Source organism: Parambassis ranga, chromosome 20 (genome assembly GCF_900634625.1).
Source record: "Parambassis ranga chromosome 20, fParRan2.1, whole genome shotgun sequence".
Classification (NCBI taxonomy): domain Eukaryota; kingdom Metazoa; phylum Chordata; class Actinopteri; family Ambassidae; genus Parambassis; species Parambassis ranga.
In genome coordinates this window covers 5,198,518-5,220,760 of record NC_041040.1, presented here as the reverse complement: position 1 = coordinate 5,220,760, position 22,243 = coordinate 5,198,518, and the positions used below count along the sequence as shown (strand labels likewise).

The 22,243-nt window shown below is 48.7% G+C and overlaps 2 protein-coding genes across 2 annotated transcripts; one reads left to right on the top strand and one right to left on the bottom strand.

The window, feature by feature from the left end:
- Positions 1-8,810: 8,810 nt before the first annotated feature.
- On the bottom strand, positions 8,811-15,334 carry gcm2 (glial cells missing transcription factor 2). Its single transcript, XM_028433453.1, has 8 exons — positions 14,957-15,334; positions 13,000-13,063; positions 12,617-12,805; positions 12,433-12,545; positions 12,222-12,347; positions 11,718-11,974; positions 11,324-11,561; positions 8,811-9,614 (listed from the first exon to the last, which is right to left on the bottom strand). Exons 1-8 carry the CDS (start codon positions 15,047-15,049, stop codon positions 9,300-9,302), a joined length of 1,395 nt encoding a protein of 464 aa, XP_028289254.1. The 5' UTR covers positions 15,050-15,334; the 3' UTR covers positions 8,811-9,299.
- sycp2l (synaptonemal complex protein 2-like) lies at positions 15,048-21,896 on the top strand. Its single transcript, XM_028433507.1, has 25 exons — positions 15,048-15,170; positions 16,422-16,541; positions 16,628-16,741; positions 16,869-16,973; positions 17,050-17,074; positions 17,159-17,238; positions 17,574-17,662; positions 17,800-17,834; positions 17,941-18,083; positions 18,257-18,309; positions 18,397-18,442; positions 18,528-18,620; positions 18,728-18,800; positions 19,077-19,210; positions 19,479-19,596; positions 19,720-19,769; positions 20,108-20,174; positions 20,267-20,346; positions 20,427-20,460; positions 20,577-20,669; positions 20,745-20,908; positions 20,981-21,075; positions 21,422-21,521; positions 21,594-21,652; positions 21,817-21,896. Exons 1-25 carry the CDS (start codon positions 15,048-15,050, stop codon positions 21,869-21,871), a joined length of 2,148 nt encoding a protein of 715 aa, XP_028289308.1. The 3' UTR covers positions 21,872-21,896.
- The last annotated feature ends 347 nt before the right edge of the window (positions 21,897-22,243 follow it).

Below are 22,243 nucleotides of genomic sequence, written 5' to 3'. Positions count from 1 at the left end.
ACCGATGACTTCTGCTGAAGTCCAGAGAAAGTCTGCTTTCATCCAGGCCACCAAAGATGAACAAAGGTTTACAGACAGCGAGCTGCTCTGCTGTGACCTTCTGGACCGGTCCCTCCTCAGAGACTCACAGATGGATCCAGACTCTTCCTCCACACAAACACTCATCTTCAGCCTGAGCAGAAGCAGAAACAGGAAGTACAACACACTCTCCTGAATGAATGGTCCTCACAGACATGTCTGATGGACTCTTACCTTCATTATCCTCCTGCTGCACCCTCAGCTCCAAAATGGAGTCTGACCTCTCTGAACACTTCCTGTTTCACTGCCGAGCTCCGCCCCTCTTACTGGCCAACACCTGACAGGTGTGTGTGTGTTTGTGTGAGAGAGAGAGACAGCTAACAGTGGATGTGAGAGCATGCCAACATGTGACAGCAGAAATGTTGAGTTTAAATATCTTCCTGTACACAGACAGCAGGGGGCGCTGCAGGCTGCACAGTATACTGTAGATATACCTGCTCAGATCTCCCCAATGTACACATGTTGTTTTCTTGTATAGTATATTTTCATCTGTTATCTTTTTAACTCTCTAATATATTGCTGAAACCTGCCAGGAGGAGTTAACTCTTACTTAGTCTACTTTGAGTAATTCTATTCTATTGTGTTCTTGCTGCTGCAATCAATCGACGTAATGACAGCACATCGCTGCAGAGTGTGTGTGTGTACATGTATGTGTGTGTGTGTGTGTGTCTGTGTGTGTCTGTGTGTACATGTGTGTATGTGTCTGTGTGTGTGTGTCCGTGTGTGTGTGTACATGTGTGGGTGTATGTACACGTGTGCGTCTGTGTGTGTATGTACACGTGTGCGTCTGTGTGTGTCTGTACATGTCTGTGTGTCTTTGTGTGTCTGTGTGTGTGTCTCTGTATGTCTGTGTGTGTCTCTGTGTGTGTCTCTGTGTCTGTGTGTGCTGCAGGTTTCAGGGTCTGAGTGCTTGGACCTATCAGGGCAGCAGCTGCTCTCCCCTCCATCACTGCTCCTTTCATCTTAACCCCAGCGGTGGGTGGGGGTCCATCCTCAGGGGCTTTGTGCAATATAAATATTCTATAAAGCAAACGATGAGGAATAAACTGCAATGATGAGGCATGAAGCAGACGTTACTAACAAAGACCACTAACCCACGTCCTGCCATCTCAGCCCAGAGTTCATACAAAACAGCGTGGATGGTTCAATCTCTGTGGACCTGTCCGCAGAGAATCAGCCAGTACGGCCTCATGTTTCATCACTGCTGGTCTGCAGTCCGGACTGGGTCGGCTCTCTCTGAACTCTGCCTGTCATGCTGCCATGAATACCCCCCATCTAAGTGAGGCAGTGAAAACAATGATGCCTCTCCATCCGGCAGACCTCTGCAGACCACAGACACAACAAGACTCAGGAAACGCCGGGTCATCAGGCAGCATGAAGACTACAGGGGATCTGTGGGGTCGGTGTCACTGGGCACAGTGTGGCAGTGTTCTAAGTTCAAAGGTCAACATAACACAAACACATAAAACAATGACCAGCTACACACACAGCAGCTCCTCACAGCACGTCATGGATCTGTGTGTGTGTGTTTGAACTTTTACTAACCTAAAAGCAGTGAGACAGACTGGAGGACGACAGGTACCGGAGGAGGACAGGCACCGGAGGAGGACAGGTACCGGAGGAGGACAGGCACCGGAGGAGGATGCACTCGGTCTCTGGACTTGGTGGTTCTGCAGACCAGGCCAGGTCCTGCCTGTCCCACCGCAGGGGGAGGCCCCCTTGTAGCGGACAGCTACATGACACATTATAAACCTGATTATGAAAACAGCTCATCACACACTGAAGGACTCGCCCTCACAGCAACAGCTTGTTTTCACAGGCAGAACACAGGCTGCTAGCATGCTAGCCTGTTAGCATGCTAACAGGCTCCCGCGGGCCTGCGGGTCGCTCTGCAGAGCTCAGATCCATCAGGTGCTCCTCTTGTGTTTCCTCCCCGCTCTGCTTTCATCTTTCAGCTCCTCCAGCTCTCTCCCCGTCCTCCTAATGCCCTCTTGTTTTGTCTCAGTGCTTAAAGGCCACCTGCTCACCTCCTCTTCACCTTTTCATCTGCTCCTCCTCCTCCTCCTCCTTTCATATCCAGCAGCACACGTTCCACTGACTGACTTTAAACCGTTAGCTGAGTTTAATCTCACAGTCACAAACTGTCATGTTGTGTTCTCTCGTGGTGTGATGGTCAATAATCCAGCATCCTCAGCGTGGCTTAGATTATTGTGTGAAATCTCTGACATCATCAGAGTGATGGATGCACACAGAACCTGTGAACAGAAACACAACAGAGACACAACAAACAGAGACGAACCATTCAAAGGTCCACAGCAACCTGAAATAATCTGGACATAATCTGACAGATTGAGGATCCATGTTGAAGCTGCAGAAACACAGACAAACACAGGGCTGCTGTGACGTCATCCGGGCTCAGGCTGCAGGAGAAAGTGACAGCTTCACACGCTCTGTGTTTACAGCCAACAGACGAGGACAGGTGGACGTCCAGGTGTGTCCCCCGCTCTCAGGTTACCTGTGCTGTTTGGATCACACACTCTGCTTGTTGTCTGTTTTTCTCGCTCCATTAACTCCAACAACACCACGGCCTGCGCGTCCCAAACCCGACGTGTGGACGGAGGACCGGAGGTCAGGACACAGGAGGCCCGAGGGCAAAAGAAAGACGTCTCATTCGAACGAATGACAACATGCTGCTGCTTCAACCATGGCTCCACCTGTACACACCGCACCAGGTACGACCTCTGCAGGCTGCAGGTCAGGCCAGAGAGGCACAGCTGATCTCTGACAACCCGCCTGAGGACGGGACGTCAGAGGACAGGCCTGCTCCGTGTCCCTGGTCTTCTTCTGTGGTTTCAGCAGAGGGTTGCCCCCATGTTACCGTCGTGCCCCCATCCATCCTCCATGTTTACAAACAGCGAGCTGATTATCTGATCAAACCTTCAAAAGGACGTCTTCAAACGTCCTGACAGAAGCTGCAGCATCAGTGATGACATCACCAGATAACAGCATCAGGTGGTGCTCTGTACAGGAACGTGAGGAAGAGAAGAAGAAGAAGAGCAGCAGCCATCAGGCTGACTGAAACGCTGGATCAGATGGAGTCCAGCAGGCTGCTGGACCCTGTCAGGACACTACCAGCAACCCGAGTGCGTGCCCCTGACCTGTTTACATGAACACAGCCCAAGCCACGCCCCCTTTGGTGGACCACCATTTGTCTCAAAAGGGGCTTTCTTGCTTTTGATGTGGACTAGAAAGCAACAAAACCTGACTCCACAGTAAAGGCTCGCATCCTCAACACTACAAAATAAGAGCCTGTCTTCTGTCCCGCAGGTTTGGTGACTTGATAAAATCTCAGCAGAACTTCCTGCAAGTTTGAACACACTGATGAGAATCAGGTCATGTGACCTCAGCCGTGTGTGCTAACAGCATGCCACAGAGGCGCTGCGCTGCTAGCGTAGCAAGCGTAGCTGACATTCCTGCTGCGGATCAGTGGCGAGGACAAAGAAACAGCATCCATCATGTGACGGCAGGTAGCACACCTGAAGCCGCTCGCAGCTACCTGACACCCGGACCAGCAGCTCCTCCGGCCGGCTCACCTGCGGGGACACTTTGATTTCACAGCTCGTTATTTTAACATTAATGCCAGACAGAAAACCATTAGAGAGGGGAGAGACAGGTGAGACAGGTGAGACACAGACTGACAGGGACGTATCTGGACTTGTATCAGGCTCCTCATTATAAACAGGTGAGTCAGAGATCTCAGGTGAGATCTGAACAGTTTATGTTTCTGTGAACGAACCCGCCCTCAAAAATGCCATGCTGTCAGTCATGTGACCACTTCCTCCTCCAGCCTTCTGTTTACACAGCTAGGTAGAATCAAAGCAGCAGCCATTAGCTTAGCATAAAGGCTAAGTGCCTGCAGGTCAACCTCAACAGACTCATAATAATCCAGCTAATGATGGTGTTTGTAATTTACAGGCTCGCCTGTGAGATCTGATCAGGTGTGTCTGTCTCATCCCTCATGTCCTGCTGCGTCTAATCTCCCAAATGTTTCCATCTCTGTTTACTCAATCTGGATTAAATCTGTTAATCTGTTTGTTACTGAAACCAAGGCTGCTGCTGGAGGACCAAACTGCCTCATGTCCACACACCACAGAAGAAGAAGAAGAAGAAGAAGCACAGGCAGGCCTCATGAGATGGTTCAATTTAAAGTGAGTCTCTGTTTAACCCTTTCATAACCCCGGCTGTGTGTGTGACGGACCGAGGAACAGTTTTGGTTCATGGCTGTAACTTCCAGATGATCTGATCGGCTCTCTCTCTTTAAAGTGTGCAGTGAGTGTCTCCCTCAGGTCCAGACTCGTTCTGTCAGTCTGGTTTTTGTCTCTTCAAAGATAAACTTCAACGTAAACCGACTTCATTCTTCATCACTCAACCAGAAACACTTCCTGTTCTGTAAAAACATCAGCAGCAGGAGCAGCTGCAGCTTCCTGCACTCAGGGCACACTCCACTCAGGTCCTGGTCCCGACTCAGGTCCTGGTCCCGACTCAGGTCCTGGTCCCGACTCAGGTCCTGGTCCCGACTCAGGTCCTGGTCCTGACTCAGGTCCTGGTCCTGGTCCTGGTACTGGTACTGGTACTGGTCCTGGTCCTGACTCAAGTGCTGGTCCTGGTCCTGGTCCTGGTTTTCAGCTCATCCCAGACCTTGACTAAGTACAGAACTTTCAGAAAGTCTTGCAGTTGTTCAGTCAGACCTCCATGTGATGTGGACTCAGAGCTGATCCTGCACCTCTAACACCTGGACCTGTGTCGTTACAGCTGACTCATCCTACTGTCCACAGTCTGTCCTCTGACTGAACCCTGCCAACTGGGTTACCTGTGTTACCATGGTTACCTGAGTTACCTGTGTTACCATGGTTACCTGGGTTACTTGTGTTACCATGGTTACTTCTATCAAACAGACAGTGTTTTAATGTGAGCTGAGTTCGACTGTAGCAGTTGTTCTGTTGCAGTTGAACTTTGTTGTGTTGCTCTTTGTGTTGTTGCTGCTGAGCTTTGTATTTTCGCTGCTGTTTCTCGTGTGTTGTTTGTTGCTGTCACTGTTGCAGGTATTTGTTGCTGCTCTGTTTTAATCTGGACTGCTGCTCCTGTTGCTCTGTTGCTCCCGTCGCCGCCCTCTGGTCTCTGTCTAGTTTATGTTAGCGTCTGCAGCGTCGCAGCACATCTCATCCATTTGTTCCACAGCAGCAGTTTGTTTTGAAGCGACTTCAAAGCTACCAGCATGTTGCTGTTGCTGTTGCTGCTGTTGCTGCTGGCGGGCGGCCATGACGGTCTTCATGTGTACGTGATGTTTCTGCGAGTCCTGACAGCGAGGCGATGAAGAGATAAAGGCAGACGCTGAGGATGGACAGATGCAGAGAACTGATAGAGGACGCGCAGAGATTAAAAGGCAACAGGTACGACTGGTTTCAAATAAACAACCAGAGGTCAGGTGACGGTTCCCAGAATGCAGCGGGTCGAAGGCACCCCAGAGCCATGCTGCCGATTAGATGTGGTCTCATGAAGCTGACAGCTGATTGGCTGAGCAGAGGACCAACAGCATGTTAGCTTCTGACTGTGCGTTGATCACTTGGTCTGAGTTGGAGTTAGTAAATCTGGATTATTTTTGTATTAAATGCAGATTGAACATCATCGTACGAACATCATACAGCGATCACACTGGACTTTGATGTTTCCTTGTGACTCAAATTAACGGCGGTGGTGTCTCACTGCTGCGCAGGGGGCTAGCCTGCATCAGGAACACAGCCTCTTCCTAAAACCTTCAGAGATTAATCATCTGCTGCTCAGCAGCGTTTCATCTGGCTGTGAGGAGACACATCACATCAGGGACCATCCCAGAGTCCTTATCAGCCTCTGACTCACAAAAATATCCTGATTTTCCAGTGAGCTGCCAAACTTCTCCCACAAACATCATCCGGCTCACAGATGCTATCAGAGCTGAGCAGATAGCGATCAGGCCGGCACTGTCATGCCTCTTTAAGAAGACAGTACATTTCTATGAGTCGCCCTGCTCTGATAAGACTTCTCACGGAACCAACAACAAGCAGGACAAACGCACTGCAGGCACACAGCGAGCACGCAGATGGCTCGGTGCTGGACTCCTAATACCGCCGTGTGTTAGCTCGGTTTGATCGCTTTAATCTTTCGTCTCTCTTTCCAGAGTTTTGCTTCTTTGGCTTTGAAGCTGATGTGATTTTCACTTCTTTCTGCTGCAGCTATTTGTTTATAGGGGCCCCCCTCCATCATCCATCATCAGCCACCTTCATCCTCCTCCTGCTGCCTTCCAGCCTTGGGTCAGACCCACTCTGACCCAGGATCCAGATCCACGTCTCGGTCTGTCACTGTGAGCAGAGCTCGGCTCCTCCAGCCAACAGAAAACACTCAAAACAACGACTTAAATATGAATTTAACATGACTTAAATACGAATTAAATATGACTTAAATACGAATTAAATATGACATAAATACAAATTAAATATGAATTTAATATGACTTAAATGTGAATTTAATGACTTAAATATTAAATATGACTTAAATGTGAATTTAATATGACTTAAATATTAATTAAACATAACTTAAATATGACTTAAATACAAATTAAATATTAATATAATATGAATTAAATGTGAATTTAATATGACTTAAATATGCATTTAATATGATTTAATATGACTTAAATATGACTTAAATATGACTTAAATATGAATTTAATATGATTTAATATGACTTAAATATGACTTAAATATGAATAGCCCTGGTTTCAACAGGAACATTTGAGCTGAGTTCACGTCCTTTGAGCGTGTTCACAGTCGCTCGGTCAGCAGCTTTGGTATCATTCAAGCTTTCGGCCTGGTTTTATTCGGAGGGCAGCCGGGTCAGTCGACACCCTGACAGCAGCTTCACCTCCCGCCTCTTTGAACCATCCTGATGTCTGAGTGAAGAGCATCAGCTCTGTAGCCTATCAGCTGTTATTGATCGGATTGATCCCACAGCTTGTGCTGCTGGGACTCTTCTGTAACTCTGCTTCCTCCTGCCTCTGCCTCCATCTGCCCGCCTCTCTGTTGTAAATCACAACCATGTAGCATCAAATGGAAAACATCCATTAGTGCAGAGCCACATCAGAGCGCAGAGGACGGATGGATGGAGGGGTCGAGGGCAGATGTGCCGGTGTTTGGAAAAGTATCTCATGTCAGCAGAAGGGATGATTTATTTAGCAGAGAAGAAGAGGAGGCGAGGGATGAAATGATTTGCGTGTGAAAGAGGAGTGATGAAGATCAGCAGGGATGAAGGAGAGAAAGAAGAAGAGGGAGATAAGAAGATAAGCAGACAGGATGAGGTGAGTGTTGGTGAAAGGATAGAATTACCCAGCTCAGGATTATCTGCACTCAGCTCGCCCGCGTTACAGGTGAGAGACAGGTGAGGCGTTGGCTGACGGGCTGCAGCTTCAAAACATCTTCTACTCACAAGTCAAACCTCAGCCAATCAGAGCAGAGCATCTCATCCGCAGGAATTCATCCCAGCCACTGTCCTCATGCTGTGTGAAACAGACGAGTCCCTGATCAGCACAAAGACAACACAGAAGAACCAGGCGCTGACAGAAGGATCAGACCGCTGATGATTTTAATGTGTAAGAACACACACCTCCTCCTGCAGGCCGTCATGGCTGCTGGGAGCAGCCGGCAGGTCCGAGGAGTCACTGCACTTTATTTGTGTAGTGTCGATTAAACCGCTCTAGGTGCGGGCGGAGCTGCTGGGCTGGGACAGCTGCTGGACTCTGTCCGCAGCGTCCACAGACATTTGACAGGAGTTTATGCAGGGCTCAGTCTGTCTGTGTTCTGACGTGCAGCAGGACAGATTTCCACATCTGTCAGGACGCTTTAACGCCTCTGACCAGCGACCAACCCAGTGCATTCTGGGAGCCCTGTGTGTTTCTGAGCTGGTCCTGGGTTCAGACAGACAGACAAACATGAACAATCTTCTCTCTGATGAGGATGATGAGGGTACTGATCAATGCAGGAAACATGCTTCATCTTCATCCCTGTGAATGTGATGCGGCATCATGTCCCTGTGAGGATCAGACTGGGTGGTTCGTCTGAACATAATTATGTACTGATGGATGTTGGTGTAAACTGAGTGAGGTGACAGAAGAGGAATGAGTGATTTAAATGGAAGGTAGTGAAAGAGGGGGTGGGGGTTTAAAGGTTCACAGTGAGGACAGTGATTCCTGTCCCGACGCGCTCTTGTCAAAACAACATTTATTACTCACAGACTGAAACCAGCCAACATCCAAGCAGCAGCCCTTTGATCTGATTCGGCTTCTCACCCTGTGGCTCCCGGCCCCGCCTGGGACGCCGCGCTCTGATTCACGGCCTCAGACTTCACAGCGTGTAATTGAAAAAACACGGAATTCTTTTTTATGATGATAATTAATATTTAAATTCATCGGCATCGTTACATCTGAATGCGTCTGTTACATCACCGCTACGCCTCTTTATTAACCATTTAAATTCATTAATAACATTTGAGTTTTCTCCTGTTTGACATGAGCAGTGTAAATATCATTTAATCAGCGTGTCTTTGATCCTCAGCAGTGCCTCTGTAACCCGCTGCGGCCTCGTTAAAGGGACAGGACGTGACTTTCTTCAGTCTGTTGCAGACTCAGAATGAATACACGAGCGTGGACATCAGCAGGTTTAATGTGGGACATTTGCACACGGACTCACTCAATAAATAACTCAAACCACTTCTGAAGCAGTGACACATTAAATATTCATCAGAATGAATGAACGTGTTCAGATATGAAACAACAAGGTTCAGCACACACAGTTCATCCGGAAGGGGACAAAGTTCTGTCTCATTTGGTCTCACCGCCGTCCTCAGGACATCACTAGAATTTGTGCCTCCATTTTGGGTCACATGACATGTCTGGGCTCAGTTTGTTGCTGCCTCACTTAGAGTTTGGAGGTTTCCATGGCGTCATGTGATTCTTGGTTTTGTGTCTAGTTTCTGGAGCGTCTTCGTCCCCTGATGAGACACAGCATGAGGAGAGCTGAGGTTCGTCCTGTGGTCTCATGGACCATTCAGAAGGAAGCAGGCTGAGGGTGGAGGTTCCTGTCTGACAGCAGCAGTGCTGCAGTGGGAGCGGTAGTCATGGAGCTGGAGCTGTGTCAGTAGTCCTCGTAGCGGTATGTGTTGGGGTAGGCGTAGCGGTAGTCGTAGCCGTCGGCCCGCTCTGTTTTGGTCTGCAGAGGTTCCGGCTGAAACGACAGAGACTTGATGACTCCACCTGACTCCTCTGTCACCTTCACCTCGGTGGAGTATGAGGAGGAGGTGGCGTCATCCAGCAGGGAGGAGCAGCCCGGGAGGCCCGGAGGTTTGGTGGGAGCGCAGGGCTGGTAGGACGGGAGGCCAGCTGGAGGTTTGGGGCACGACTGGTAGGGAGGGAGCGCCGGTGGCGGCTTCGGACAGGGCTGATAGGAGACCTGAGGAGCAGATGAGGTTTAAGGTTAAGCCCCGCCCCCCTGATGCTGAGCGGCACATGCTGAGTTTACAGTGATAGCAGCAGCAGATTTACTGTTAACATGGCTGAAGACGAAGAGACCGTCCATCCTGACACCTCACCAGGGTCAGGAAGGAGACTTTCAAAAGTATTCAGTTACAGATTACATGTCCTAAACATCTGTAATGTACTCCGTTACATTACTGAGTCACAGTCTGAGTACTCTGAATACTTGGATTACTCACACATTGAACTACATTTGAAGTTACTGCATGCAGTGATCAGCCCTGCTGACTGCAGAGGGCGACATGAAGCATGAAACATGTCCAGACTGCTCCGGCTGACTGTGTCACATCAGTGTTCTGTTAGAGGAGCAGGACGTGATGATGTCAGAGGGACGTTTAAACCAAAAGTCATGTTACACACAGAGACCATGTCTGAACACATAAACAGAGCTTCTTCTTCTTACCGTGTATAAAACTAGCCTCAGCTCTGGACGGAGTTAGCTAGCAGCCAACAGCTAACTAGTTCACTAATTCAAGTGAGGCGAACAGTGTACCGGCATCATGGCTGAGGAGCATCAATCATCGTCATCCTCATCCTCATCTCATCCTCATCTTCTGACCCCATCAGTCAGACTGCTCTGTCCTCTCTGTCTCCTTTCTGTCCTCTCTGTCCTCTCTGTCCCCTCTCTGTCCTCTCTGCCCCCTCTCTGTCTCCTCCCTGTCTCCTCTCTGTCCTCTCTGTCTTCTCTGTCTCCTTTCTGTCCACTTTGCTGACATGAACCAAAAGCTTTAGCTGTGATCAAAGATGCTGTATTGACGGTAAGAGCGCTTACTCCATCCACTATTCACCGTCACACACATGAACATAAGCACCAAGCAGCAACCTTCGGGACTCAAAGTGGAAGCCCATGCGGAAGTGTCAAAACTTGTAATTCACGCCGCAACAGCTGGGGGTTGGCTCCAAAAGCGAGTAATTTCCCATAGACTCCCATGTTAAAATGGCCGATTTCACAGCAGAAAAGAACATGTTTACAGCCTGGTACAAAAAACCACTCTGGTCTCAGATGATAGGTTCTCTTCTAGTGTCGATTGTACGGGGGTTGAATTATTTTACAACTCACTCATTTCAATTGTATTCGGACTTAAAATTACGCATAATTATGGGCGTTGCCGCTTGAGTGACAGACAGTTGACGTATCACAACGTGAGTTTCCTGCTTCCACGATCGCCCGCCCCCCTAAACCCCGCTCGTGCTCTCCCTCTTTGTCCATATTTGGAGTTTTGGTGGACGTGACGCTGCCAACATGCCGGCGGTCATCACGTCCCTTGAACCTCCCACTGAGCCTCAAAACGGCTCTTCAGAAACAAACGGGTGACGTCACGGAAGCTCTGTCCATAGTTTTTACTGTCAAGGATAAGCACACACTGAGCCGAGCGGCCAGAGTCAGACATCTGCTGTGAACAAGATCTTTGCTGTAGAAGAAGTGATGTTTATGTTTCCTCCAGCAGAGAACAGACACGTTAGAGTACGCCATGTAATCCTCTGACTTCAACAGTGGAACTGTAATCTGATTACCACCTCTTTAGACTGTAACTGTAGCGGGATACAATTACTCAGATTTTGTATTCTGATTACATAACTGTGGTACATGCAATCTGTTACTCTCCATCACTGGTCATAGCTCACCTTGGTTGTCGTGGTGATGATGGTCTGCAGAGCTGCAGGGGACCCAGGGGTGTTGCCAGGGTAACGGCAGGGGTACTCAGTGCTGTAGTAGTGGTGGTTGTCGCTGTAGGGGGTGGAGCTCTTCAGCAGCTCCTTCCAGCCTGGAGGAGGCTTCGTCTGCGTGTCAAAGGTTGAGGAGGAGGAGAGAGGGGCTGATGATGAAGAGGAGGATGGAGAGGAACCCAGGACCGGGGCCACCCTGCACACAAATCATGATCCAGTTTAGACCCGTGCAGACGGTACAGTCTGAACGAGGTGCACATACCTCCTACACACACATAAGTCTGTTCATACAATCAGGATCCAGATTAGACCCATTTACACCCCTTTGATCTGGACTGTGTTTGAGGCTGACCTGGGGTCACAGAGGTCAGAGGTCACAGGATATGAAGGCGAGGTCAGATATCCTTGGAAGTCGTAGCTAGGCCGGCCCATGTAAAGCCTGGGATTGGCTGGTTTCTGAAGTGTGGGCGGAGCCTCTCCCAGTGGATTGTGGGGGTTGTAGTAGGGGTCCGGGCCCTGGAATGCTGGGTAATGCTGGGGGAAATTTGGCTCGATGAAGGGGATTCTGTCTGCTGGTTCAACACAGGAGAGGAGGGGGGGTCCTAGAGCCTGGAGAGTAAAGAGCAGGAACACCATAAACAGCAGGAAACAGGACGGCACCGACAAAAAGACTGCTTTGGTGTTTGCTGAGGAAGTCTCTCAGTCATCTGGACTTGTAGAGTTCTCTTGAGGAAGTTTCTCGGCTCCTCCAAGCAGCTTCGCCACCGATCTGTTGGAACTGATGAAGCTGCTTGGAGGAGCCACGGAGCGCCTTCAGGAGGACTCTACAAGTCGTATGGTTTTTGTTGTTTTCAACCTGGGCTTCAATGAGGCGTCTCTTTGCTGGGAACGGAGGCGAGCTGACTCGTCTCTTCACTGAACTTCTTCTGGCCTCAGTCTCAGATTTGGATTCTGGCCTGGGATGGTCGTGGACCCCTTTAGCCTGGAGGACCACCACAACAACAACAGGATTAGACTTTTGGCCAGTGAAAACCACCTGGACTAGATGGATTAAACTTCGGGACTACCTGGAAGAAGATGGCCTTTCCATCGACTCTCCAGAAGTTGGTGACGGGGTAACCGCTGTGACCACGGCACGGCAGCAGATCCAGAGCAGCGTTGCAGCTTGGACAGAGCTTCTCTGAAACACACAGAGTGCTGTCAGCTTTGTGTCTTTGGTGGGGGGACCTGAACAGTCCTGGTTTCACTCACTCTGCTGTTTCTGCCGGGCCTTGTCACAGATGGCGGGGCGGAGCTGCAGTCTGGAGCCGTCGGGTAGCGTGCAGCCTCGGGAACACACCACCACGCCCAAACAGGACTTCTTCAGGATCTGACAGTTGTGGTTGTTGGTGTTCCTCATGGCCCAGCCGGACAGGTGTCTCTGAGCGTTCTTATCTTCAGCTGCAAGACAAAAACCCAGCAGTCAGCAGGAAGGACCAGCATCAAGCACACAGGGGCACCGTGCAGGGGATCGTGCATGTCTGCACCGTCACCATGGTGACCGCCTCTGTGCTTCGACAGGATGATGTCACAGACATGTTGTGACACAAGAAGCTGGTCACATGATGTTTTCAGGGGTTTAGAAACTTTCTCACCGCTGTAGATGTAGCGGACGTAACCGTCTGTCCACTCCTGAAACGGGTCAAACTGCTTCATGTCCTGCAGACAGACGGACAAAGAAATCAAACGCTGTTCATATGAAGCCCACAACCTGAGATCCCAGAGAAGTAGCAGACATCTGCTTTTAACCCTTCCATACTCTCTGTTTGTAATGTGTGTACACATGAATATTAATAACTTGTGTTATAACCACTGATTGATTGGGGAGGCTGTGATCAGAGTCAGGCCTGTCCTGCTCCTTCAGACAGTGTTTGTGGGTTTTAACCCACGGCTCACCTTCAGGATTCACGCTCTGCTCAGAGTTTAAATTAAAACACAGCTAAATCCAGTTATTGATCAGTGTGGGAGCAGATCCTGATCAGCACAGGCGGCGTGTTTGCTGTTTTGGTTTCAGTAAAAACAAAAATATTAAAACCTGTTTTTTCTGTTTGAGCAACAACAGAGTGAAGTCGAGTCAGCAGCTCACACAACCTTCACACAACCTTCACACAACCTTCACACACCCCGCTGCTGCCTGCACGCACCGGACGGCCGAACGTCTGATAGGTTAATAAAAAAAAATCCAGATCTGATCAACACGTCACATAAAGGTTTACTGACTGTGGGGAAAGTTCAGCATAATTATACGATGAATAAAAATAAAGGGTTAAAGAGGAGCTGAGCGCGCGAGGAGCAGCGCGCAGTGTGTGGGTTAATGATGAAGTCACACAGGTCACCTCCAGAGCGGCCGCTTCATATTTATATTATCAATATATATATTTATGTGGTTATTGTTTTCAGTGTAAATAAAACCTGTTTCTGAAACCATGTTTATAAATAATAAAATTAATGAATGTTTAACATCGGCTGTCAACATGAAACCTTCAGGAGGTTTCAGCATTTAAAGAGTTAAATTAAACTGATTTTATTCACACAATATAAACATTTTAAAACATTCATCATTTCAGATATAAAACAGAACTGATAGCAGATCGATAATCAAAGATGAGCGCTTCTGCTTTGACGGAATTAAAACTGATATTTAAAATAAGTAAAAAGAAATAATTATAACAGGCTTATAATAATTATAAATAAGTATAATAACATGCTAATAATAATGACAAATAATTATAACAACAGGCTAATAATAATGATAAATTATTATAATAACATGCTAATAATAATGACAAATAATTATAATAACAGGCTAATAATAATTATAAATAATTATAATCATCTTCCTTTCAGCGGATAAAATGTTTGCATCGATGAAACAAAGTGTTAAAGGTGAAGTTTAATTTTCGGTCGCGTTCTGTTATTAAAATAAAAACATCCGAAGTGTTCACAACGCGCGCTGCTTCCTCTGTTTCAGTTTACATTTATAAAAACATGTAAACAAATAATAAATATAGAAATAAAGCAGCCTGTGATTCAAAGCCCTCCTGTTATTAAACTGTAACATAAGATCCTATTTTATTTGATCTGCACTGAGTGACGCACAGATTTATAGGCCTATAATAATTTAAATAATAATTTATATAATCAATAATTTATATTATTCATATTTTATGACATCGCCTCAGAACAAACGTCAGATTTTTCCGTGTTTCTCATTGAAGCTCGTTTTATTTGCACTGAATGTCGCGCAGGTCTGAGTCTGCTTGGAGCTGAATTATTATCATTATGATTCATATTTTCCGTTTGTCTGGTTGAAGCTGATAAATGATGAAGCTGGTGGTGTGATCATCTCTCTGTATCGATCCTCTGGAGCTGCTCAGCCTCCGCTCAGGCCTCTCGGAGCCTTTCGCTTTGTTTTTCCCGCTTTAAAAGTGTGAATTATGATCAGGATCGATCAGCGGCTCCAACTGTCTGAGGGAAGTGAAACATTCTGCTGTGGACCGGTCATTGATCATTGATCAGTCATTGATCAGTTATCGGTCAGTCTGACGTTACCTGCGGCAGTTTGGGGTCGTTGATGTCCCACGTTAGCTTCATCCCCACTGAGCACACACAGTCCGCCTCGTCGCGCTCCTCCGCCCGGGACATGCTCCTGACTCCTGCTCCTCCTGCTCCTCCTGCTCCTCCTCAGTGCTTCGGGTCCTCCTCAGTCCCGCTGATGGCTCTGATCCGGGTTCCTCGGGTCAGCCGCGCTCCGTCTGACCTCCAGGTTCGGCTCAGACGGGAAACAGGTTCAAACGGAACCAAAGTTTGATTCTGAAACTTTTCGCGCTTTAAGTCTCATTAAAGAACATGAAACATCTGCTCGCGCGGCTCCTCCACACACCGCGTGCAGCCGAGTCAGGTAGAAGTGAGAAAGCAGGTGAGGCGGTCACGAGCCTGCAGGGGGAGAAGGAGGAGGAAGAGGAGGAGGGAGTGAACAAAGGAAAGAAGGAAGGAAAGAAGGAGAGGAGAGAACACCACGTGACTAAAATCCTCCGAAAACTGCAGAAGTTTTATTCATTCAAACGCAATGATCCGTTACCATGTGTGTGTGTGTGTTGTGTAAATACTTCATGTTTCTCCCAAAACAAACAGACTCATTAGTCATCAATTAGAGCTGCTGTCAGAGCTCCACCTGCTCTGTGACGTGCTGATGTTAATCTGGCAGAGGCCGCCATGCTGCTTCTGTGACTTTAAAGAGTTAATCTGACTCTTTGTGACCAAACAGGGTCAATAAATCATAGATCCGCGTGATCGATTGGCCAGAAATGTGTTGTTGTCGTTGTTGTTGTAGCAGCAGTTTGATTTTCGGCTGATATCCCTCCGCCTCTGTCGGAATTAGTTTCTGTCTCTGCTGCTGCGCGGCCTTGAGACCTGATGAGTTAATTGACGGCAGCTGGGCGCGCTCCCGTCAGACGCTACAAGAGGAAGAGACAGGATGGTGAGTAAAGAGTCTGCTGTTTGTTATCGATTCATTCTGAATCTGGTGCCGGCCTGCTGGCTCTGTCATCAAAAACAAACGGAGTCATTTAAAGTGTTAAACTGCCGGAGTTTCTGCTCCTGTCTGTCAGCCCGCAGCGCCCCCTGCTGTCTGTCTGCAGGAAGTGGCCAAAATAAAATCTGCTGGTCCCAAATCCAGACTAGAAGAATCAAACTTTACTGCTGCTGGCAGGCATGTGTCTGTGTGTGTGTCTCTGTGTGTCTGTGTGTGTGAGTGTTTGTGTGCCTGTCTCTGTGTGTATGTGTATATATGTGTGTATATATGTGTGTGTGTCTGTGTGTCTCTGTGTGTGTGTCTCTGTGTCTCTCTCTCTCTCTGTCTGTCTCTCTGTGTGTCTGTCTTTCTGTGTCTGTCTCTCTGTGTGTGTCTCTCTCTCCGTGTGTCTGTGTCTCTCTCTCTCTCTGTGTCTCTGTCTCTGTGTGTGTGTCTCTGTGTCTTGTCCACTCTCTGACCTTCCTCTTCTAACATGGCTGTCAGTTTGAGCTGAAGGTGGAGGACTGTCTGCTTCATGGAGACTCGCCTCGGCTGGTTTCTCTGGTCCAGGATGAAGGACTGACCAACAGCACCCTCACCCGGCTGGACCAGCTGGTCACCAAGGTAACAGGCCGGAGTGCAGCCATGGCAGCACGGTCCATAGGCTGCTGTTGTTTCATGTCCTGTGTGGATCTGTTGGTTTGTTTCAGGACTTGTGTGGATCTGCTTTCAGCAGAGTTCTTGTTGTGTTGAAGTCTTTGGGGATTCTGTCACAGAACAGGAACGACCTGCAGGCCCTCATTAGCCAAGGACTGACAGCTAAAGTAATCTGTCATCTGAGTAATCTGTAGTCTGTATCCTAACAGAATAATCTGTGGATTCATCTGCCATCTGTTAGTAGTCTATGATCTGTAATCTGTTACACTCTGCATTGTGTTTTTTGTTGTTGAGGTCTTGCTGTGGTTCGAAACACTTCGTAACCTTCTGGCCTCTGAGCTCCAAAGAAGCTCCACCCCCTCGGCGAGCCTCACAGAGGAGTTCTTTGACTACTTCCTGGTGAGCAGCTGTTTTTGTTTGAACAGATGATCAATAACTGGATGTGAGGTGGATCATAGGTTTCTCTTTCTAACAGCTGCTGGGTCAGGCGTCTCTTCCAGGTCCGCTTGTTTTCCCTCAGAGGTTATTCAGCATGTCCAGCATGTCTCCAGACTAACCTGCCTGTCTGTCCGTCTGCCACGCAGTCAGTCAGTTGTCTGTGGTTCTACTTCAGCTGGCTCAGTTCACTCTGGAAACACAAATCCACTTCCCTCTGAGACTAGAGGTAACCATGGAAACGACAACAAGCACAATTCACATCAGGTTTTGGTTGACTGGTATTTTCATTGGACTTCCATTAGACTTTCATTGGTCTGTACTGGACTCTGATGGTCTGTACTGGTCTGTATTGGACTCTGATAGTCTGTACTCATCTGTACTGGACACTGATGATCTGTACTGGACTCTGATGGTCTGTACTGGACTCTGATGGTCTGTACTGGTCTGTACTGGTCTGTACTGGACTCTGATGGTCTGTACTGGACTCTAATGGTCTGTATTGGACTCTCATGGTCGGTTAAGGGCATCCAGTTTGAAAGTTGTTTGGTTGTCTTGTTTAAGGCCATCAGGACCTTCAACAGCATCCTGGAGGGTCTGAGCCGAGAGCAGAGGAGACTGATCCAGAACGACCAGAACCAGATCCAAATACTGTAAACTGAGACAAAACACACAACAAACATTTTATGAATATATTTAAAAAATCAAAAATCGACTGTCTGTTTACCTGCCTGTCTGCCTGTCTATTCACCTGTCTGTCTGCCTGTCTGTCTGTTCACCTGTCTGACAGATCCCAGGTTGCAGCCTCCGTCCTCACAGTTGGAGGTCAGGCGTTTCTTATCTGATTGTTGACTTGGGGTTGTGGGGTCATTCTGAATGGTTTGAGTAGACCAGCTGACAGGCGTCCATGGTTTAACTCCTGCTGTTCCAGACTACGAGCTGCAGGTCAGCCTGTCGGAGGCTTTGTGTCGCCTGACTCCACGAAGACTGAGGGAGCAGAGAGCCAATCAGTGGTTCTCGAGCCGTGACCTCAGCAGCACCTTTTGTGACATCAGAGATGCAGACTTTGAGGTGGTGAGTGATCCCTGCCTGTCTGGTTGTCTGTCTGGTTGTCTGCCTGTCTGTCTGTCTGTCTGCCTGCCTGCCTGCCTGCCTGCCTGCCTGTTTGTCTATCTGTCTGCCTGTCTGTCTGCCTGTCAGTCAGTCAGTCAGTCTGTCTGACTTCTGACCTCTCTCTCTCCCTGCAGGACTGCAGGTGTTTCTTGAACTTTGTCAACAGTTACCATGGAGACCAGCAGAGGTGATAAACTTCATTTAAGCAGAAATGAAACAGAACAGAAGCCTGAGCCTTCCTATGGGTTGATTGTCCCTGTGTGCTGTCTGACAGAGTCTACACCTTCCGCTGCCTGCGAGCCTTTCTGGACTGCACTCAGGTGAGCCTGTGCTGGACCTGCAGAACGACCGGAGGACAACATTCAGTTTAAACTGTGGACACACTCGTCTTTTTATTCCTGGCAGCTGTTTCGACCCAAAGACGACAAGCTGGACGAGTTCTGGATTGATTTCAACATGGGCTCGGGCTGCGTGAGCTTCTTTATCAACGAGCCTCAGGTAGACGGCTTCATGGTGCAGATTTCTGTCTGTGTCCACTGCTGAACACAGAGGGTTAATGACTGGCGGTTTGACGTGTCAAATGTTTGTATTTCTGTCTGCTGCAGGGCTTCCTGTGGGGGTCCATCCACCTGCTGAAGGAGGAGGTGGAGCATTACACTCTTCGGGTCAAACATGATGGTTAGAAAGATTTAACCCCTCTGTGCCTGACTCGCCTGTCTGTCAGCAGGCAGAGGTCTGCTGCATGGACCTGACTGAACAGGGTCTGCCTGTCAGTCAGTCAGTCAGTCAGTCAGTCAGTCAGTCAGTCAGTCTGCCTGCCTGTCTGTCTGTCTGGTCGTCATAGTAACATGATTCAGCAGCTTGGCTGCAGAGCAGACATCTTGCTTTTAACAGTGTAGGGTGGTTTGTGTTTCTGCCTGCTTCTGTGTGTTTTCCCATGATGCTCCGGGGTAGAGACAGTCCTAAAGGTCTGGCTGAACACTCCCATCATGCACCATAACAGCAGAGGTCAGATGGTGGAGCTGATCTTCCAGCGTGACCTGCACAGACAGCTGGAGGAGGCTGCTAGGAGAGTCTTCATGGTAACTGTCTGACTTGTTTTAGTTGAGGGCCTGGTTGCAGTACAGGTCATAAGCCCCGCCTCCTCTGGCCCTGCCTCCTCTGCACTGAGGGAAGGCCTGAGCTTACATTTCCAAACTATTTGGTGTCATCAGAAGCTGAGTTTGGAACATCAGCTAACAGAGAGAGGACAGTTTAGAGGACAGTACATTGTGATGTTTGAAACTTGAAGGACATGTTTGTGTTGGACAGGGTGTCTCCTGCAGTAATATGTCCCTGTCCGTCTGTAAACAGAAGGAGCAGAGTTCCCCCTGTCTTGCAGACGAGGGTGGTACAACCCAGGCTTCCCCCTCTGCAAACACACACAGCACTCGATCCTACAGCCGCAAGAAACCACACAAGAGTCAACTGAAGAGTGAGTCACCATCCCTGCAGTGCTGTGAGACAGCGCCGCCTGCTGGACTCAGTGCATCACTGCAGAGCCCCGTGCTGATGGGCCTCAGTCTAACTTCATTCTGAACATGCTGTCTGTCTGTAGTTCTACCGCTGTCGTCTCCAAGCAGTGAGGAGGAGTCTTCTGTATCCAAGGTGACCATAGCTCCCCACAACCACAGAGCAGCTGTTGGTGAAGGCTGACCTCCTGAAATCTGACCTCCTGGAGGCTGACCTCCTGAAGGCCGACCTCCTGAGGGTTGACCTCCTGGAGGCTGACCTCCTGAAGGCCGACCTTCTGAAGGTTGACCTCCTGGAGGCTGACCTCCTGAAGGCTGACCTTCTGAAGGTTGACCTCCTGGAGGCTGACCTCCTGGAGGCTGACCTCCTGAAGGCTGACCTTCTGAAGGTTGACCTCCTGGAGGCTGACCTCCTGAAGGCTGACCTCTTGGAGGCTGACCTCTTGGAGGCTGACCTCCTGTTGTGTTTTTCAGCCTGCACTCCGGAGCAAAGCGGAGATCCTGTTCGATCAGGTCATACAGTCCACTCCCAAACAGCAGCGTGAGTCCTCACAGTTACAACGAGGCTCCACCAGAGGGCAGCCAGCACTGCTGCAGGTATTCAGCTGGATTTGACCTCCTTTCACCTGTCAGGTGTTCCTGAGGGGGCAGGGTTTCAGCTCTCTGAGGAGCAGACAGAGGAGTTTGGAGGAAGCAGCTCTCCTTCAAAACAGGTCTTATGTCTCATTAGATTTCTGTCTGACTGAACAGACGAAGTGTTCCTCCTGTGTCATGTTCTCCGTTTGTTTTTCAGGGAGCGTTCAGGAAGAGAGAAGCTCCAGAGTCAGGTTCACCAGCTGGATCAAATTCTGACCTGTTAATCCATCATTACAAACAAACATGATGTAGACACACACTGCTGCATCCAACAACCACTGACAGTCTGCATTCAATCTGTGTTCAGGCTACTTGTCAGACCCAGCTGAGGGCACATCAGTCCAGAGGAGGAGGGTCGAGACTCGTTCAGAGGGGGAGGAGTCAAACTCGGTACTGAAAGGTTCGTCAGTACGCTCATTCAAGTTTGTATCCGATCAGTTTCAGCCTCTGCTGCATTATCGGTTCTTTTTCTCAGAGTGTTCACCTGAGGGGGCGGGGCTATCTGTCGAGGAGGTGTGGTCAACGGTTGAGAGGGAGGAAGCTGTGTCTGATCTGGAGGCGGAGCCTGAATCCACACTGAAATCTGACATCATGTCTGCCATGAAAACCTTCAAAGCCCACCTGCATCAACATTTCACTGTCAGTACCTGACACCTGTGGACCAAGTTTGATTAATTATTGGCTGATCAATAACTCCCTGCCTGTTTCCAGGACCACTGGCAGAAATTTGAGGCTGAAATTCTCCTGTCTCTGAAAGACTGTCAGCAACACGTCTGCTCCCTGCTCACAGCCATCCATCAACACAGGTACCGCCCACTGCCACATAGGCCCCACCCACTGGCACACACCTGTCAATCAACACAGGCCCCACCCACTGCCACACACCTGTGCACTGTTGTTAGTGTAGGAAGTAAATATGAAAAAACAGACCTCACCTGTGTGTATCTATCTGTGCGTGTGTGTGTGTCTGTGCGTGTGTGTCTGTGTGTCTGTGCGTGTGTGTGTCTCTGTGTGTGATTCTATCTGTGTGTATCTGTGTGTGTGTCTGTGTGTGTGTATCTATCTGTGTGTCTGTGTGTGTGTATCTATCTGTGTGTGTGTGAGTCTGTGTCTGTGTGTGTATCTATCCGTGTGTGTCTTGTGTGTGTGCAGGTTAGTGTTGCTGCAGAGGTTTGAGAGCGGCATCACTGACCAACTGAGTCAGCTGGAAGAGAGCTCAGCCCAGCTGAACTCCATCAACACTCAGATCCGGGTACATCATTGTCTTATCAGGTCTACAGGCTGTTTACAGTGATCAGGACTGACTGTGTCTATGTTGGTGCAGCATTTCTTTCAGTCTGAGATGCAGCGGCTCAGCTCCTTCTGTGAAGAACACCAGCAGAGGTCAGTCATTCTAAAACCCTAGACTCTGCTTACAAATGAAGTGTGAACCCACCCAGTCACAGAATCTGGATCAGTTCAGACTGCCACAGTGTTAAACCAGTTTAAACTCTGGCTCAAGTGTAAACTCTGGTTTGGACCTTCACAATGTAGCTTTTTCATGTCAGGTTGAAGTCATTGGAAGAGGGAGAGTTGGAGGCGGGGCATCCATCGAACCAATGAAGGAGGAGAAGGGAACAGATATCCAATCAGAAAGAGCGACAGAGAGTCTGCGTGAAGAAGTGCTGTTTGTTTTTTCTTTTCTTTTCTTTACAGCATGAGACATGTTCTGAAATAAACACAGGGACAGACTTCGGTTCTGTTTGTCGTTTTGTTGGTGGTGACTGCAGCATCATCTGGTTACCATGGTGATGTTTGCCAGTTTACCACAAAGTGCACAGATTAAAGATGAGCTGAGAAAATATGTTGAAATAAACAGAGTCTGTAAAAAGTAACACTGGGCGACCCCTGAGCCGCTGGTCCAGACTCGGCTCCCGTCAGGATTCAGACTGAAACCAGGACGAGCAGTGTGTGTTTGTGAATCAGGCTGCCGGT

Coding starts and splice junctions, on each gene's coding strand:
- sycp2l (XM_028433507.1), top strand. CDS start 15,048: ATGCTCCTGACTCCTGCTCCTCCTGCTCCTCCTGCTCCTCCTCAGTGC. Junction 18,084..18,256: donor GAGATGCAGACTTTGAGGTG/GTGAGTGATCCC, acceptor CTCTCCCTGCAG/GACTGCAGGTGTTTCTTGAA. Junction 20,670..20,744: donor GTCAAACTCGGTACTGAAAG/GTTCGTCAGTAC, acceptor TCTTTTTCTCAG/AGTGTTCACCTGAGGGGGCG.
- gcm2 (XM_028433453.1), bottom strand. CDS start 15,049: ATGTCCCGGGCGGAGGAGCGCGACGAGGCGGACTGTGTGTGCTCAGTG. Junction 13,064..14,956: donor ACGACCCCAAACTGCCGCAG/GTAACGTCAGAC, acceptor GTCTGTCTGCAG/GACATGAAGCAGTTTGACCC. Junction 9,615..11,323: donor TCATCACCACGACAACCAAG/GTGAGCTATGAC, acceptor TCTGCTCCTCAG/GTCTCCTATCAGCCCTGTCC.